The sequence below is a fragment of the Etheostoma spectabile genome, chromosome 12 (genome assembly GCF_008692095.1).
Source record: "Etheostoma spectabile isolate EspeVRDwgs_2016 chromosome 12, UIUC_Espe_1.0, whole genome shotgun sequence".
Classification (NCBI taxonomy): domain Eukaryota; kingdom Metazoa; phylum Chordata; class Actinopteri; order Perciformes; family Percidae; genus Etheostoma; species Etheostoma spectabile.
The window spans coordinates 12,394,001-12,413,724 of record NC_045744.1 but is presented as its reverse complement, the minus strand read 5'-3'; the positions used below and the strand labels follow the sequence as shown (position 1 = coordinate 12,413,724).

General features: G+C 36.1%; 3 protein-coding genes across 5 annotated transcripts in view; 1 reads left to right on the top strand and 2 right to left on the bottom strand.

Annotated features, from left to right (window-relative positions):
* myripa (myosin VIIA and Rab interacting protein a) overlaps positions 1-4,332 on the top strand; it is a 37,637-nt gene extending 33,305 nt beyond the window's left edge. The window contains exons 15-18 of the mRNA XM_032531830.1: positions 2,380-2,541; positions 2,744-2,845; positions 2,931-2,991; positions 3,586-4,332. Of these exons, the coding sequence (XP_032387721.1) occupies positions 2,380-2,541; positions 2,744-2,845; positions 2,931-2,991; positions 3,586-3,605 (345 nt within the window). The 3' untranslated portion in view covers positions 3,606-4,332. The remainder of the gene's footprint in view (positions 1-2,379; positions 2,542-2,743; positions 2,846-2,930; positions 2,992-3,585) is intronic.
* On the bottom strand, positions 3,507-13,360 carry plxdc2a (plexin domain containing 2a). Of its 3 annotated transcripts, none has more exons than XM_032531764.1 (14): positions 12,999-13,360; positions 10,865-11,076; positions 10,000-10,143; positions 9,750-9,819; positions 9,083-9,205; positions 8,844-8,962; positions 8,669-8,768; positions 8,476-8,571; positions 8,094-8,175; positions 7,428-7,488; positions 7,089-7,317; positions 6,057-6,092; positions 5,545-5,699; positions 3,507-5,075 (listed from the first exon to the last, which is right to left on the bottom strand). In XM_032531764.1, the coding sequence occupies exons 1-14, from the start codon at positions 13,117-13,119 to the stop codon at positions 4,860-4,862; spliced, it is 1,764 nt and encodes a 587-aa protein (XP_032387655.1). In that variant the 5' UTR covers positions 13,120-13,360; the 3' UTR covers positions 3,507-4,859. The 3 variants fall into 3 exon arrangements, 2 of the variants coding, with proteins under 2 accessions (XP_032387655.1, XP_032387656.1); XM_032531765.1 differs by lacking the exon at positions 12,999-13,360 and adding an exon at positions 12,286-12,392; XR_004334403.1 differs by having other exon boundaries at positions 4,828-5,075; positions 5,545-5,694; positions 6,053-6,092; positions 12,999-13,359.
* A 2,385-nt stretch (positions 13,361-15,745) lies between these two features.
* LOC116699258 (FK506-binding protein 1) lies at positions 15,746-18,058 on the bottom strand. Its single transcript, XM_032531769.1, has 4 exons — positions 17,932-18,058; positions 17,784-17,831; positions 16,771-16,883; positions 15,746-16,070 (listed from the first exon to the last, which is right to left on the bottom strand). Exons 1-4 carry the CDS (start codon positions 17,966-17,968, stop codon positions 15,942-15,944), a joined length of 327 nt encoding a protein of 108 aa, XP_032387660.1. The 5' UTR covers positions 17,969-18,058; the 3' UTR covers positions 15,746-15,941.
* Positions 18,059-19,724: the final 1,666 nt, after the last annotated feature.

Sequence of the window (19,724 nt, the reverse complement as noted above, 5' to 3'; positions counted from 1 at the left end):
ATTACCTGGTTAAATAAAGGATGGATAAATAAATAAATAAAATAATATATTATGACTTTTTTCGACATACTATACTATGACTTTTTTGACATACTGTACTATGACTTTTTTATGACTGTTTTTGACGTACTATACCACGACTTTTTTATGACTTTTTCTAATATACTGTACTATACTGTGTCTTTTTTATGACTTTTTCTAATATACTGTACTATACTGTGTCTTTTTTATGACTTTTTTTAGACATATTATACCATGACTTTTTTATGATTTTTTGACACTCTATGACTTTTTTGACACATTATGCTATGACTTTTTAGGACTTTTTGGACATACTATACTATGACTTTTTGGACATACTATACTGTGTCTTTTTTATGACTTTTTTTGGACATACTATAACATGACTTTTTTATGATTTTTTGACACTCTATGACTTTTTTGACACATTATGCTATGACTTTTTAGGACTTTCTTTGACATATTATATTATGACTTTTTCATGACTTTTCTCGACTTACTATACTATGACTTTTTTATGATTTTTTTTCTGACATACTATACTGTCTTTTTTCAACATACTATACTATGACTTTATTATAACTGTTTTCGACATACTATACTACAACTCGTTTTTGACATACTATGCTGTGACTTTTTTATGACTTTTTGACATATTATATTAAGACTTTTTTTGGACATACTATACTAGACTTTTTATGACTTTTTTGACATAATATATTATGACTTTTTTCAACATACTATACTATGACTTTTTTGACATACTGTACTATGACTTTTTTATGATTGTTTTTGACGTACTATACTGTGACTTGTTTTTGACATACTATGACTTTTTTATGACTTTTTTTGACATACTATACAATTACTTTTTTCGTCACAATATACTGTAACTGTTTTCGACATACTATACTATGACTTGTTTTTGACATACTATGCTGTGTCTTTTTTATGAATTTTTTTACATAATATATTATGACTTTTTCATTACTGTTTTTGACGTACTATACTGTGACTTTTTTATTACTTTTCTCGACATACTACACTGACTTTTTTTTAATTACTTTTCTCGGTGTCTTTTTTATGACTTTTTTTAGACTGAATTTTTTACGATACTATGACTTTTATGATTTTTTTTGACATACTATACTATAACTTTATTATGACATTTTTGTCATACTATTCTATAATTGTTTTCGACATACTATACTTTGACTTTTTTATGACTTTTTTTGTCATACTATACTATGACTTTTTTATGACTGTTGCGTCATACTATATTATGACTTTTTTCAACATACTATACTATGACTGTTTTCGACATACAATACTATGACTTGTTTTTGACATACTATGCTGTGACTTTTTTATGACTTTTTTGACATTATATTATGACTTTTTTTGACATACTATACTATGACTTTTTTATGACTTTTTGACGTACTACACTAAGACTTTTTTTATTACTTTTCTTGATATACTATACAATTACTTTTTTATATATAAAATATGCTGTACTATACTGTGTCTTTCTTATGACTTTTTTTAGACTCTGTCTTTTTTATGACTTTTTCAACATGCTACACTATGATTTTTTTGGACATACTATACTGTGTATTTTTTATGACTTTTTTTGGACACACTATACTGTGACTTTTTATGACTTTTTTGACACTCTATGACTTTTATGACATAATATACTAGGACTTTTTAGGACGTTTTTCAACACACTGTACTATGACTTTTTTATGATTTTTCTCAACTTACTATACTATGACTTTTATGATTTTTTTTCTGACATAGTACTGTATACTATGTCTTTTTTAGGCCTTTTTTTCGACATACTATACTATGACTTTTTTAACAACTTTTTCTAATATACTGTACTATACTGTGTCTTTTTTATGACTTTTTTTTCAACTGATTTCTTTGTGACTTTTTTGACATACTATACTAGGACTTCTTTTCGACATCCTGTGACTTTTTTAAGACTTTTTTGACATACCATATTATGACTTTTTTTGACGTACAATACTATAATGTATTTATGATTTTTTTCTACATACTGTACTATACTATGATTTGTTTTTTTTAGGACATAAATGACATACACAACATACTATGACTTTTTATTTCTACGACATACATACTATACTAAGACTTTCTTTGACATTATTATGACATGCTATACCATGGATTTTTTTATTTTTTTATTAACATCCTGTACTTTGAATTTTTCTTCTATGACATACTGTACCATGACATTTCTATGACATACTTTACTATGACATTGTATGGCATGCTATACTATGTGACTAGTCTTGATTTCAATCTTGTGTTGATTTTGACATGCTGCAGGTGTATGTGGCAGCTGGAGAGGTTTACAGTCTGGAGGCGGAGCTGAGTGACTTGGAAGAGTGTGCAAGGGGCATCTGCAGCGGGACGTCCGACATGGAGTTGTCCTTCCTGGAGGAGCAGATAGCATCTGCAGCTGCTAAGGTTCAACAGTCTGAGCTGCAGGTGGGTTGAAGCTTGATTTGCATACATTTTCATTAGACCTGAATATTTGCAGTGTTGTGTTCTTAAAAAAACACAGATTGACCTTATGGGCATACTAAAATCAAAGGTCAAAGATTGAAATGACAATTGTAACAACTAGATAATCAGTCTGATCTTCATCAAACATGTACTGTGTTACATATTTGTGTCGTTTCTGCTCCAGACTTCTGACATCTCTGCCAGAATTGCTGCTTTGAAGAGCGCAGGCCTCAATGTGGACCCACAACAGTCACGCTTCACTAAGACCAAGACTATTCCAGTTATGGTACTTGCATACAGTAATATACATCTTATCATAAGTACACCTCGTTCGAGAATAAAAAAACATGTTTTACATGCATTTTTTGCAGCCTCTCACTTTGGACTCATCAAGACAGCTAAGGAGGCGATTACCTGCACCACCAGTGAAAGGTTAGAAACACATACTGTGTCCCAATTATATGTAGATGCTACCTGTATATAGTACATTATTTACCAATTGTCTTAGGATACTTAACTGTAAACAGTTCCTGCATCATGTCATGCATTATGTTTTACAGTTTCATACAAATCAGTAAAACAGTAAAAACTGGGATTTTAGAACAAAACTTAACTAAATGTTTTTCCAAGGATGTAATAGCTTTGGGGGGTTTTCTTGGACATTTGTTTATTTCTCTAGGTCTTCTTTTTTCTGTGTGCAATGCATTGTGGGACAATAGTGTCCATCTGCAGAACCCTCAAAATTTCAAGTTTTTAATTTGAGTACTGTTTTTAACTAATTACTTTTGTCACATTTCCTATGTGAACATTCTTCATACTTATAAGCCACTTAGTTTTAATATGTAGTATGGAAGTATTTGTACAGTTATAGTGTCTTTTTTGTTTAAGTGAATAGAAATTTCTGACACAAATTAATACAAAATGCATATTTAATATTTTTCAATAAGTGCTATTTGAATCTTTTTTGATTTTAGTGCTTCAAGATCACTATTAATGCATAATTTTCATTTTGTCTAATTCTGTCAGAAGACAAAGAAGAAACCTAAATCAGCAACCCAGGACCTTTGCAGTACCTCCAACACAGCAGTGCCTTGACCCTCTCACTCTGCAGCCTACAGGCTGGTCTTAAGTGTTGCCTTAATATAATTTTTAGACTAAACAGGCCTCAAATAACACAGGTATGTCACTTTAGGAAACTGATGATTCTTTTGTAATTTTATCAAAATGTGCAGTAGATGATACTCCTTAACAGTTCGGAAAATGTATAGGCATTGATCAATCTGAAGGAACAGGTTAAACCCTCAGATCATTAGAAAATCACAACTTTTGAACATTTTAGTTTTAAAACTTTTTTTAGATTTCCAAAAAAATGAGAGAACTGGTGAAATTATTACATTGTATAATAGCGTGTGCTCAAAAAAATCCAAATGTTTTAATAATACTTTTGAAAGACTTCCTTTTAACAACATTAGCTGTCCATTTTACTTGCTGATGAATAAAGCTATACATATACTTTACAGTGACTGAAAAAGCACTAATTATAAGCCACTGACTACAACCTCAAACCTGGAATTTTTACCATTGTATCAGAAATATACAGATTACACATGTGGGAACAATTATAGCATGTTAGAAAATTGTTGCGAGACTATCATGTCTAAACTATAGACCTGTGTTTTTCCATGGTTGTGGATGTTTGTACAGCAAACTAATCAGTCATTATTTTTCTGCCTTTATTATTAAGTTCAGAAAATAAAGTAGAAATGCAAAAGGTTGCAGACTTTGCTTCATTGTAAAAATGTGCTCTGAGGTAAACAGCAGTGAAAACACTATGCACCCTGTTTGCCCCTCAGATGAAGGTGGGTGTAATGGTGAGGAATTTAGTCTGTATTTTTGAGATGAGGAAATGACACCCGAATATGACATTCCTCCTTGTGAAGGTTTGAAATGACGCATAACAGCTCTGGAAAATAACAGCCATCTTTGAGAGAAATGGTCTGAAACAAAAATTCAGCAGAGTCACCTCTTGCTCTTTGTGACGCAGTAATCACAAGTTTTTATCTTTTTTTATGTCTTGCCTAAAACAGTCCAATGGCTCACCAAGCTAATGCAAACATGAAGCAAAATTGTGAATAAAATATTCTGCAGTTACATTTTCCTCATAGAGGTTTGGCGGATTCCTCTCTGAATGCTCAAAGTCTGTCATTAAAATAACTTTGAGCAACAGCTGAATGGAAATAAAGTCTCCCTCACATAGAGGTCAGCTCTGTCCCAAAGCTTTCTGGGATACGTAGTTTTGGTCAGGAGCTCTCTGAGACTAGGAAGCGCTCCCTCTGATCTGGAACTATGAATCCTTCCTTCTGTTCACTCTCTCTTCTGTCTGACATGACAAAAGACTGTTTGGGGTCGATGACCCCCATGCCGTCTTTGTCCTGACCAGGAGTCTCTACCTCGGCGTAAGAAGGACGCCCGGAGCCCCGTCTGAACTTCATGATTGGCCACCGGGTTGGTCGTCGCTGAAGGTTGGGGTGGGAGAAAAGAACAAATGGATATCAAGATAAATTTAGGTATAATATTGAGAAAACATGCATAAAGTACACAGCACTTAATAGTTGTATGTATTTTTATGAGATGCATTTCTGCTCTCCTAAATATATATATATATTTTAATTGCACTGCAGGGGATAAAATATTCTTTATGCTCTTAACACCATTTGAGACAGACACTATTACAAACTCATTGTACAGACCAAAGAGAATGTTTTAAGTTCCATAATAAAATTAAAGCTTCCAAAAAATGTCCTTCTAAATTTCACAGAAAGGAAAAACTTCAAAGTATCTTGATCTAAATTAAAGTGTTAGAAGAACCAGCTTTTTATTTTTAGACTCCACTACTTATAATGCAACACATAAATCTGACAAATGCATTGCTGTTTCAATGGAAGGAATTATTGAGAATTTATTATGGATTATGGTGTCACTCACCTCCATGAAGAAGAGGCTGGCGCTGGAGGTGGGGTGGTTGTATATGTAGACAGACACAAGAACGGCTGCTCCCATGATCACCATCACCATGATGATTCCTGCCAGCAGACCAGTCTGTGGCCCATCGCTCTCTCCTGTGGTCTCCTCGTCCTTTGCTATACAGAGGTGGTGATGAGACCGTCAGTGATACTACTAAAATTACTAATAATATAGACTTAAAACCACTATGTGTAGAATGTGCATCCCCTCCTCTGATACAACTAGGGGACACATGAGCTTATTGGGCTAAAAGCAGAACACACATGCAGATATTTCTGTTTGTTAGATTTCTGCCATAAAGGTAATTTAAACTTCTGCTATCAAAGTAATTTAAACATCGGTGTCATCACAAACTTTCACATATTGGCTTGAATTATCAAATCAAATGTAAATGTAAGTTTTGTGCTGAAAATATCATGTACCGATAATAAAATTACAGTCAGACATACAGTAGATGAACATGAACAACTTACGCGCTTCATTGATGTGCAAAGAGATCTTTGTGTCATCTAGAAAAGAAATACTTTTTAAATATAAATTATAGTATGTCATGTACTTTTTTTTACAAATCAAAGTTTAAGAATTGCTTGTCTTGTTAGAAATAAAAAAAACTTCTCATGTAAAAAACAATTTCAAGAGGTTGACCATAACCATTTACTGTAAAAGAGAAGCTTTTTGAGTAGTTACTACACTAGTTTTTAAAGACCATCCTTCAATTTAAATTCTGTATGTTTGAACTACGAGTGAAATCTCATACAAAGTGCAAAATCTGTTGGTTCCCCACAGGCATCCCAAATTGGAGCAAAGCAGGGCCTTTTTGTAGTGAAATATGCAAATTATAATGTAATTCCCATTTATTCACTTCAAACGATACAGTTCAAGCTCTCTTTGCCTTTTGAAGTTAAACATATTCCTAACTAAAATCCCATAATGCAAAGAGAACTTTTTTTAGAATAACTTTCCTTATTGACATTCCTTATGTTCAAAATAGAAAAATCAAGTATGCAAGTAAAATAATTGTGCTTCCGTTAGAGAAGGATGTCTCCACTTACATTCTCTCAACTTACAAACAATAGCAATACAACCAAAAATAACAGCACTCCTATATTCTGAACCAGAGTGACACACATACATTGAGTCATCCCTCAGCAGCTGAGGACACTATGCAGTATTTAACATAGCGCTGTATACACTCAGCTAGGAGCTAACAGAGGGCTGGGAAATAGCTGACCACTTGACCCTCACACTGTCAGACTTTACAAAACACACTAGGCGTGGATACCGTGCAGTATTAATTCATGAGCTGGAAATGACAACCGCTCTGTCCTAAATAAGATTTTAACACAAAAAAAAAAAACTGAAATTCATTGAGGTTAAGCTTTCAAGAGGATTCTAAATAAGGTAGTGGCAAATTCAAAAAAAGAAGCATATATTTGCAAATACTGTAGTGTTAAGATTAACCAAACATAATAGATTTTGTTCACAGGTAATTGAAAGCATCTTACCTTCGGCAGGTTTGCTGGTAGGAGGCTGTTGAGTGGATATTATTTTTCTGCTTGTGCTGCTATGTGTTGAGGGGTTGGTGACAGTGGACGTCCTGCGGAGGGGGGTGGAGGTCAAGCTGGAGGTCTTCTGATGCATTGTGGTCGCTGTAACAGGAGTGGTCGTGTGTGTGAAGTGGCGAGATGTGGCGTTTGTAACGTCTGTCATTCGAAGACACCGGGGATCTCTTCTCTGGACAAACAAACAGTCAGCTTTTTTGTGCAGACAGACACTCAATTGGTCCTACGTTTGAATCAAGTTCAACTTTTTGGAATTTACTGAAATGCAAAAATAATGAGAACCTCCTCCGGGCAGCCGAGGTCGACCCAGTCCTGCCGGTAACGATCAAAGCCACTGGAGCATCTGACGAAGGAAGTAAATATGATGAATGTGGACTTAAGATGTAATTACAGGTTAACCTTCACAGACGTTTAATTTTTTTATTTTTAAAACCTCATTTAAGACTTTTGCATACAGCTAATAGCCAATAATATATGTACATACTTATACTTAATATTCCCCTGCAATAGGACAGCATGCAGTAAAGCAATAGGGAAAAAACAAAGCTTGTATAAATTGGTTTAGTCTAAAAGGATATGTTCATATTTTTTTCCAAGTCTATCTTAATACAACACTGTTTTGCCCCACATTGTAAAGATTATCAGTCGCTGTAATTGTTTCTCCTCTGTCCATACTGCCTGCAAAAAGATCCTTTTTTTTCACTTACTCCTTAAAGTAAACCCAAAGTCCCCATTCTATGCGAATTTAAATAGGCAACACACCCACATACCATCACCCTGTGTGCCCCCATTAGTCTGCAAGGAGTTCTCCATCACCATGCTACTCTAGGTCCCTACAATACTGCACACACAGTCACATTTCTGCATGCACTATATAATGTATTTGTACAGGACGGACGAATGTGCAGCCCTGTCAGTGGTATGTAATCTCAGTGCTTTCCAGTTTACCTTTGTAGCCGACTGCACCAGCTGCAGTTAAAGCCAATCTGAGAAGTGACACATGGACCACAGCTGGAGAACTGGAGACATGCTGAGAATAAAGAAAACTTAGGAGTTAGGAGGAAGAGACAGCTTTGTCTTCTGTGAATTAAACATGAATGTATTTTTACAGGCTATCCTGCAGCATAGAGCTAACATGCAACGGCTTCTACTGATCACATGCTATTTTCATACAAAAGTGTTAAAACTGTACAACACGAGTGTGCAATGCAAACATGTAAAATACATTTTCAGGTTACTGATGATCAAAGTTTACAAAACATAGATGTGTGTTTTGCTGTGTGTCTTAGCAACACATCTATTTGTATTTTTTTTATTAGCATTAACGTACTTGGGAGAGGTAGCATCTCAACAGCTGTAGAATTGGAGATTTTGGACTTAAGGATGTCGACTTTGTGGTACTCATAAATGGTTCTCCTCCGAACATCTGGAGCATGTCAGAAAAGATGTGATGTTAATATCTAGTGAGATCCAGTGCTTTGTTTAATGAGTTGGCTGATTTATACACCAAAAGTGCCACTCACTGGGGATCTGCTCTATCTCATTTAGAACCACAAAAGCATCCGACAAGCCCACCTTGACAGGATGATTCTCAGTGCTGATGTCGTTGATGTGTATAGGAATCTATAAAACAAAAAGGCTAAATAATTAAACAAAATTCCACATTAACAGAAGAACAGAGTTGAGAAGAAAGGTCACCTCTTTGTATGCAAAGATGATACGTCCGTCACTGTGCAGAGCGGCCTGGAAGGTGAAAGATCCAAGACTGATGTTGTCCTGGAGGTAAATCCGGTTCCACTGAACCACCAGGGCAGTGCCTACATGGTAGACATGCATAAAAATCGTCATTTACATACATTTAGTACATATATTCTACTCCAGACCCACAAACAAAAATCCACAATTGATAACAGTTGAGTAGAATGATGGTCTCTTACCGTTATCAAAGTAAAACACAGTCGAGTTTTGGGACAGACTTGGGTCAAAATTTGCCATCAAAGGGGCGATGTACTGCGTGGCTGTGAGCATTTGGTGGATTATATCTCCAGTGTAAATGAAACCTGTGAGATGATAACAGGCAGAGGTTACAATGTATATGCAATGCAGGGAGCCATTCACACATATGAGACAAAGTGCCCCTCTCCCCACAAACAAACTGCTTCACTCACAGAAACTTTTTATTCTGTTGTGTTCTGGCAGGTTAATCTAGTTCTTAAACTTCTGCTGTTGTTTGGAAACAGATCTTTAACTTCAGTATTTTGCTGGAGATGGAGAGGTTGTAAAGAAACATATCCACACTGATCATACTAAAAAAGACTAAAGCATGTGCCAAAAATATTCCACATAACATCACTGAAAACCTGTGATGCAGGTCATAGTTTCTTAAAGCAGCGCTATTCTGCTGCCTAATATATTCATATTGCTTAACACATTGAGATTTTGGCCTTCTAAGTATGTACTGTGCAGCTTTGCTATGAAGGTAAAAAGTGAACAAAAATATAATTAAAAACTCATATAAAGTTGCTCTACGAGTAGCTACTTTGAATACAGCATGTGCGTTATAACTCTGAGCTAAAGAAAAGAGGTATGTAGTTAAAGCCTTGCCTCCAGTTGCCACTGTGATTTCTTTTAGTACATGTCCATAGAAAGGGAAGTCGAAGGAAAGATTCACTCTCTGGAAACAAACAAAGAAACAGTGTAGTAATTCAATGCCTAAATCATTTGGAAATCAACATATTTTAAAGGAAGTCAAACCAAATACACAAATTAAAAATGGATTTCCCAATGAAATTCTTCCACAGGTGATATTTGCAAAAAACACTGTCCCATTTTTCCTCATAGACTGATTTCATACCTCAGCTTGTCTGTGGGTGCTGGACAGGAAACCACAGACCTTCCACGCATCCTCTTCCATCTCATCGATGTTCACCCACAGCTCTTTGCTGGCTGAGTCTCCAGAACCGTAGATTTTAGATGTATAGTAGGCGGGATCAATGTCCTATCCAAAAATGTAGGGATTGAAAAGCTTTAAAACACACATTAAATCAGTGTTAGGGACAAAAAAGTGGAACAAAATTTGATTTAAGAGGGTTTAACTGCAAGTGAGGCGATCAAGTTTTAGCTTAACATATTTGTTTTGAAAGTATAGATGAACATTTGAAAGGTATGAAAAATGATAAAAAGGTATCTCATCAAGCAAACTAAAAACTAAAGTCACGAAATAACACTCAGTTAGCTAATTTGCTTAATATTTTTCCCAATATACTATATTACTATGTTGTATTTCCCAGTCTTTCTTGCTAATTGTCTAATACGGTATCTAATATCCAAGTTTAAACTATGTTCACCCATATCATCATATAAGACAGAGATTCCTCAACTGTTTTGGGATGTTTTCACGCCCATAAACCCTTGTTTCATTTTCCAAAACATTACTTTGTTTTACAAAACACATTTTCTATGAAAGGCCTTGGTCTTTATGAAAGCATTATATGCAAATATTATATGCAATACCTTTTTTAGCAGAAAGCTATAAAAAGCATCAAGAATGTTGCTATGTTTTTATGGTCTAACTTGCCTGCTTTTGAAACACTGTTACCTAAATGTCCCGGACTACATTCACCTACCAAAGGGAGACTTCAATGTCATTTTCAGTTGTGACTTTAGTTCCTAAGTTTTTCTTCACCTGTTGAACCTCTTTTAGCTGTAAATAACTTTACCACAATCTGTGTAGCATTGTCGTGACCGTCCATCAGCAGGTCTGGATCTGACTCTTCTGATTGGTGCTGATCTCTGTAGTGGCCCCTGTTATCTGCAGCCCAGCCAGGGGCCCCAAAACTGGGACTCGTCCCCCTGGGCTTGTTGTTCCCTGCGACTACATACGACCCTTCCTCTGGAGAAGACAGCCCCTGTGTGTCAGTACGGTAGACACCTGTAGAATCAAATAGAGGGAGATCATTTATTGTTGTTTTGATCACACTGTTTACTGACTTTTTTCATCATTATATTTATAACAATAAAATCAAACTGCCTGGGCTGATGCTGACAAAGACCCACATGTTAGAGCAATCGTAATACAAATGTCCTAACAGTGGTTTATAATACTGGCATAAAAATAATGATGCTAAAACAATGGGTTGATTAATACTGTGTTGATCAATTTAATTTTAATTAATTAATTATTTAATTAATCTACAGCATTTAGAAAACAAAAACAAAAAACAAGGCAGCCCCTGCTCTCAAGTTTAGGAAACACATATGTTTACACATCTTCCTGAATATTAAAGAAACACTTGAATCCAAAATAAATCCATAACATTGACTCAGATCTTTGAGTTGACTTTGCAGCTCCCAATGAGCTTACATTTTCCAGCTCCAGATTTTGAAGTTTCCATAGATAGCAAATATGTCCGGCTATATTTTGGGGGAGGTTTGTATAAAATGATGCACAAGACATTGCATCTTGTATATATATATATATTTCATTAGGATTTTGATTTTTGTTGTTGTTTAAAACATGGAGTCTTGGGTTTGAATATTTCACTCAGTACAAACGTCATATAGCTTAGATGGAGTTTGTAAAACCTGGCACACAACATATAAGAGACTGTCAGCTTTAAATATAAAGAGTATTTTGACAACCTTAGGCGGAAATGAAAAAGGGAAACTGTCTGTTAAGATGTTAAATGTGTGTTCTTCTCACATGCAATGGGACATTAACAATTCCCCAGTGTGAGCCATGTGGCAAGCATCCGTGGTCACCCCGTCATTCTGCCCCTTCCAGTGACAACAGTGCGTCCTAATTTTTCTTTTCACAGCAGAGGGTGAAAGCATGCTTCACATTCTTCACACCAGCAGGTCCAGGACCAGGCATGTGAGGCTGGGCAGCGGTGGATGTTGTCTATATTTCTGTCACATGGTGGCCCTGTGGCTGCAGAGGCCTCCCAACCCTCCACCAGTGTGATGTGGGCAGTGCATTGATGCTACTTAATCTGTAGTAGTAGCAGGAGCAGACTTACTGGTAACAAAAGCAGTTGACTGTATAAATACTGTAGTGACTAACTGTCCCTGAGATTCATTTTTAAAAAACCATCCCGTAGATCAACAAAAGTCAGATTTATCATATTTCAATATATCTCACCCATTGCTGTTGCAGAACAGTTCACTGTTTCTTTTTCCACTTTAAATAAACCAAATGCTCCACAGAAAATCTAAAACCCACTAATACTGTCATAGACAGGTGCTGTTGCAGCTGAGACACCTGAAACTAATTACACCTTAATATGTCTCCATCAAAATAAAGATTCTCCACCTGGTGATCGAAGGTGTAAACCCAATTAAGCAGGTACACATAAAACTGAAAATGTTTACTGCTATTATAGGACGTTGAAATATATGATTTATTTCCCCTGATATTTGAGGTTAAAGAGAATATTGTGAAAAGAACTTAAATGGTAGTACCTAGTAGCCTACCCCAATGTGGTCTTAATGCCCAAAGACTTTTCACTCAGCTATGAAGAAAATACAAGGGATAACGCTGAATGCATGTTTGGATATGTAGTTATAACGTATTAAAGAAAATGTCAAAACATCTGCACACGTTATGTAATTGGCACATTCAATCTTAAGATATTGGTATTGGCAGAAAATTACAAAAAAAAAAACTTACCCTTTACAATAAATGACGCAGTAGCCTAATATTACCAAATTCACAGAAGGTAAGCAACGGTAGTGTAATTATGTCATCTATGTTATTGTAGGCCTATATACACACACAGTGTCGTATAAACCACTTTTTTTTTCTTTTTTGCTAAAGTTCCGATTTAGTTTAGCCCTATTAGCAAATATACTTACCATAAGCGGATTTTAGTTTCATGAAGCTTATTTGTAACTGGAAAACAATGACCAGTCCTGTGATGAGATTAACTGTCTTTGTCAGGGTCGTTGCCATCCTTCCTCTTAGTTCGTAACGCATTTTAAAAGCGCAACATTGCGCCTGTGACCGGGACCCTCCAACGTCTCACTGAAACGCTACTTGTCTAATTAGAAAAAAACATGCAAGACTTAAACGACGCTAACTTTACTTTTAATGTACACTAACGTAAAGTTTCGCAGCATGTTGATGCCCATGCCCATGCATGGATGTATACGCATGTCCATGTTTCAGGTTGTCCACAGATCATCTGCGCGTCAGTTCAGTCTTCTCAGAAATGAAACGCAGTTCTGTGATGAAAAGCTGGACCCGTGGAAATGCTGCCTTCAGATGCTGCCGTAATTGTCAAAATTATGAGCCCAGAGCAATGGTGGAGGAGTTTTTGGATCCTTTACTCAAGTAAAAAGTAGTACATACTGTAAAAAAGCAAATCAAAACCACCACGTTACGAGTAAATGTACTGCATTCAAAAGCCAATTAAGTAAAAGTATAATCCGGAAAATACCATTATGCTGAAAAATGTCCCCTCTGACTCTTAATTATACCATCAAATGATTTAACAGTTGCAATTGGTTGAGGTGGAGCCAAAATAAAAACATATCATGGAAAGGACTGCAAATAATGGTCATTTTTATTGTGGTTAATCTGCTGATTGTTTTCTCAATTAATCGATTGATTGTTGAATGTTGCTGAAGATTACAAGGAGGACTTGAAGGCAGCAGAGGTTATGAAGGCAGCAGAGGTTGTGTCCCTCATGTAACTCCAACTTTCCCCCACTAGATGGCCCCAATCACAACAAACCTGTGAAATCAGACAAATGTAAGACCTTTTATCATTTGAACATTATGTTCCCTATATCCAGAGTAATAAAGTTGGTCACTTAAAAATGATTGATGGTTAGGTGTGATCTTAACAGGCCAATTAAGCACCATCTTTATACATGTGAGTTATGTTCTAGAGTAAGGTTTGGCAACATGAACTTTTGAGTATTTTGCCAATATGAAAAGAGCCAGTACAAAAAAAAATAGTTATCAGATAAAAAGAAAATAAATGTAAATATGACCCCACTCAGTTCATATTAAGATTATAAACCCTTATTTTAATTGAGAATAACTACTTGTATTTTAACAAAAATCTGTTTATGGGTATTTACTTCCTACCTTTTGCTATTTAGTGTTGGACATTTGTCTGCAGAGTACTTTTACTACTTTAAGCACATTTTCCTGATAATCCCTCTGGTTTTAGTTAAGTAGTATTCTGGATGAAGGGCTTTTACTTGTAATGGAGTATTTTTACATTGTGGCATTGGTACTTTTACACAAGGATCTGAGTTCTTCTTCCACCACTTAAACACAGGAATGAGACTTTGTCGGTTGGACACGTTCACACTTGTAAGGAGTGCCAACTTAACAGCAACTAATTTCAGCAGCAGCAACCAAACATCTTATCTGAGGAAGAGAGGTGGGGTTGCGTTGGTCACTGATTACTGTCAAGAAAACCTACAAAGCTGTAGCGGGCAGCTTTTTCCCCTTGCAGGGTCGGGATACTTCCTCCAGCCCCTGATTTGATTGATACTTTAATACTATTCAACATAATTATTGTATCTCTACTTAAGTAATATCCAAGTTAAGAGAATTTGTTATATTTTTAAAAGAAAGTGATGAAAGTATTTTACCTGCTATAGTCAGGTTTAATTAATTGGTGCTGAAATCTACGGTACATTTGCTACAATCCACCTAAACCCAGAGCAGAATCCAGTTTGACAATACGGTTAAAAAAAAAACGTTAAAGACGGACCTGGCAATCTTTCCCCAAGCAACGATTGACAGGTGTGAAACCCCAGCTGCCCTGCCGGTATCACATGACACCAAAAATACTTTCAGAAGACTTAACAGTAGCACTGCCTGCAAAATGAAGACTCTGGTTTCTCTAAAGATAACTAAACTTAAAATTCCCAAATAGGATCCGTGTCTAAAGAAATGTGCTCACAGGGAAAAACTAAATGAGCAGCTGGATATCACAATTTGTTCGTAAGTCCAAATCACATCAAATGATGATAAATGACACAAATACTGTATACTTTGTTTTTAATGCAAGAATGCAATACAACCAGAAAAGACTATTTCTAATGGATGAGACAGAAGTAAAACATTACCAGAAAATGTTAAGTCTGATCACATAACACAAGGACACTTGGCCTTTAACTTGTTATGAATATAGTATAAAGGTCAGGATGCAAAATGTAATTAGGCAATGTAAACAAAGGCAAAGCGTCTTTTTACACTGTGTCAAAGTTTCAAGGCGTCAACTTAATGCACATGTTGAATACATTTATGCAAAAAAAGCTCTTCATTAAAAAAGGTGTATCATGTGCATTTTTGACATTAAAAATCATTCTCACACCAATTCTAAAACATTGGAATAACCACGTATGAACAAGATTTTCTGTGCAGATTTAGTGCCACTGGTTCAGAGTAGGTGGTCCATTCAGATTGTATTTTAAAGAATTTTAATGTTGGTTTCTTTTGCCATTATTCCATTATGTATCTGATGTGCTACTTAACAGCCAAAGAACAAGTCAAAGATTTATCAGACAAAAAGTAAAAATGGAGGTGACAAACCCTGGAAGAAATAAGCATATTTTGAAAAATAATTCATACCATTTATCTTTTTTTAATCCAGGTGTCATTTTAGCACCAACACTACCACCGGAATTTGTCTACATTGTCTCAAAAATACCAAGATATCAGAAATCTTTCCACAATGATTTATTTATGTTTTTAAATGCTACCGAAAGCACCTTTAATTAAAATTAGTTATGTCAGATGTTGGTGGAATGAGAAACTGAAGAGTAACCTTTAAATTCAACAAACACCAAGCAGCTCCACTTCAAAAATGAGAGTGGAATTTCCTGGGATGACAGGGGGGTATCCTTTAGCGCCATATGCATAGTCCGGCGAGCAGGTCAGCTTGGCCACCTGGCCAACGCTCATCTGTGGAGGATATATCACAAGTAATCTAATCCAGATCTCTCTTGAAAGAGATTTCATATCTCAATGAGACTGAACTGGTTAAATAAAAAGGTCAAATTAATTATTTAATATATATTTATTTTAAACATGGTTCACTACTGAAAGGCTGATCAGTTTAATTTAGTAATGCATTTCCATTAAGAAATGCCAATATTAATGTAACAGAGGCTGAGATATCCATTTAGTTCCTTTTATGGGTCAAGTTCCAAAAACCATTGGACCCTACATTTCCCACAATGTAAACGTAATTCATTATACCCTCCTTGCCTGGTTGACCCTTAAATCTATCAAACTCCTGCCCCAATTTTGTAATTCCAAGAGGCGAAGCTGAAATAACCTTAATGACATCATCAGGGGATATTTTAAAACTTGTGTAAATGTCTACATAGTAAAATCATTTATAACCAGCACAACAGATTATTTTCAGTCAAAATGTTATGTAGATATTTGATAATCAGCTGGTTTTAAATCACAACAAGCCCATAAATTGCAACATGAATAGTTACACTATACCATGTGCATCTGCTGCAGTTTTCAGGACTGTGTTGACATTAATAATTAATATACACACACTATAATGAAGTCCATGCACATTTTGCAGGAGAGAAATGATTAAAATCTTGAATGGTTCAATGTTGGAAAAAAAAAAGCTCCTCCTTACCTGAGCTACACCCTCATCCCAAGCACGAATGACTTGACCCTGTCCAATTTTGAATTTGAAGGGGTCTCCTCTGTCCCTGGAGGAGTCAAACTTCTTTCCATTTGTCAGCGTACCTGTTCAACAACAGTAACAAAAACGTGTTGGCCTTCTATGGTAACATTCTCTCCCCAACCATTAGGACTGGCCTCAAGACCTTTTGCAGCACTTTCAATCCAGTGTGACGGATTGTTAAACACATCAGCCAGCGTACACAATGAAGCACAATTTCAACAGGTCAAGGAATTAGTCCTGGAGATGAGGTGATCGATACCACCTTAACGCCTATGCATTAAATATGAAGCTACAGACAGACTACGGCTATCTTAAATTTATGTTAGCACAACGACTAGATGTAAGGGGAAACCGCTAGCCAGGCCAAATATAGTTCTTTGCACTTCGGTTTTGTACGGATTAAACCAACGAAATATGACGGTAATGGCGAGTATTAGGTGTGCTGTTAAGCAGATGTTAACTTCGGACAGAGCCAAGCTAAGCGTGAGCCTCGCTTTCATTCCTTGTGTTAAGCTTAGCTAGTGTGTCGTTAGCTACATGCTATCGTACGCCAGAGAAGAAAATCCTAGTAAATCCTAGTATGGCGAAAGCCCGGGGAAGCATGACGCCCTACTCTCCCTCTGTTTGCCTTGTACTCCTTGCCTGCTTTGGTTGGGTTGGTTCAATTTAAGCAAAATTAGAAGGATTGGTTAGGAGGGTAAGTCAATCAGATTTAGAGAAGGGCGGGACTTCCCTTCGCCATCCTGGGGCATCGGTTCTCTCATCTAGCAAACGTAGCTAGCTATATCTAGACAAGAACGCGAATAAGCCATTTCTCAAATGTGAAATTTCACAATTTCTTTAAGATTGCATTTAAAATAGACCAAACGTTTATATTTGACTGGGTGATATTTGCTGTTGTAATTAATATGGATTTACTAGATTACCTTTGACTAATCAGCAATGAAATAGCTAGGTCTTACCAACGTAGTGCACGGACACATTCTGTCCTTTCTGCGGAAAAGTCCTTCCTGAAAGAAGGAAAACACGTGGATTAAAAAACAGCTACATTTTAAAAAGGAAATATATTTAAGTTATTGAGTCACACGAATAAAAAAAAAAAAACCTTACCGTCTCCTGGTCTTATGGTCTCTACTTCTACTCCCATTGTTCTCTCTAAGCGGTCTTCCCTCTCACACTTCCTGCTGCACGAGCTCGCTGCTGCGTCTTCTTCGTCTTCTTCTTCTTGTTTCCGGCCGACTATACGCAACTATAGCGTATTGCTGCCCTCCACTGTTCTCTAATCGCCATTCACAACTGATAAAATAGTAATTGTCTATAGCTTTTTATATACTCTAATATTTCGCAGGTACTCCATCAGTTTTTAAAATTTGAACTCTTTCCTTCTGCACTGCTTTCTTTGCCACCTCATCTGCCTCCACAGAAACCCCACCTTATACCCTGCTTTGTGAATTCTATGATTATATACAACACCTGCAACGCTGCTGCATTTTCTTTTTTAGTTTTAATTTATAAAACCAAGGTGCATTTAATTTAAATATTTAAATAAACCCCTTTTAACCTGTACTTGTTTCCCTGTATCCAACAGTCCTTTGATGGTCCATTCTCTTCCATGTCTAACGCTACTACCCTTTCCTTCAGTCTTTCTTTTTCTTGCTAATGCTTCTTCTCCCTTATGCTTAATGGTGTGTGCCATCTTATTTTATACAGTCTATGGTAGCAGGTGCATTATCGCCACCTACTTCATGGATCAGAGTTCTATATTTCACTTAGTAGTAGGATGAAGAAAAAAACTCTTCATTAATCCATTTTCTTTCAAAAACTCAAACAAGGGTTTATATTTTTCTTCTTCAATGCTTAATGCATTATTAATCCTCCTACCTAACTCTTTTTTCAATTCTGTCTTTAGCTTTCATACTTATGGCAATGAAGGTTGTACCGTAGTCCTGATGGATGTTTCCCCATTAAGTAAATTATTCTATTTGGAATTAATTTATTTGAATGAAATTTTGAGCATTTGAGCATTTGAGCTAGGATCCACATAAACCTGACTGCTGTCTCTTTTGAATAGTGATTCATATATTATTCAGAATACATTTGGTATGAGTCTGAGCATAATATCACCCTTTATGTTAAGTTTTACTCTACCCACTGCAATGCCAATACAATAGCCAACATATGGTAAATGACTGTGTTCTGTCCTTGATGTTTATATTTAAACTTGGGAGAACAAAGACAAACCCTGTATTTTCATTCTTAGATTCCTTTGATCATCTGTATATATTGGAATACATGTTTTATGTGTTGTCCTAATCTTTCAGCAACCATAGCTGTACAATTTCCTTTTCCTCTTTTTTTAATTTCTCATAAATATCAAACTCTAAGGACCATAGAAATAATTTTACAGTCTATGCTAAGGACACCAGGGGAATAACCATGCCAGGGTGCAAGATTTTTGTTGTTGTTGCAGGATGGTAGAGGAAGACTTATCCCTGAATGGCTGGCCCTGATATTCTTACCCTAACCATAACCAATCCCACTCCTCTTGCCTAAACCTAACCAAACCAACCATAGCAGGCAAGGAGTACTAGCCATTCAGGGATGAGTTCCCTAATGAATATTCTTGAGTCTTCCCCTCCCATCCTGCAAAAAAAAAACGTGCTGCCAGGGTAGAGCTTTTTCTTCTTCTTTAGGTTTTATCAGCAGTTTGCATTCCTAATGTTGCACCACTGCCATCTTCTGGAGTCAGTTAACTTCTACAGTGTCCTGTATCTCAGATTTGCCTAATCAGTCCTGTTCTCATTAGGAAGATGACCGAGAATCTTCTGCCTTGTCTTTTAATTTCTTCCATCATCATATCCTTTCTCTCTGATACATACATGTAATGAGCATTGTTGGAGGGA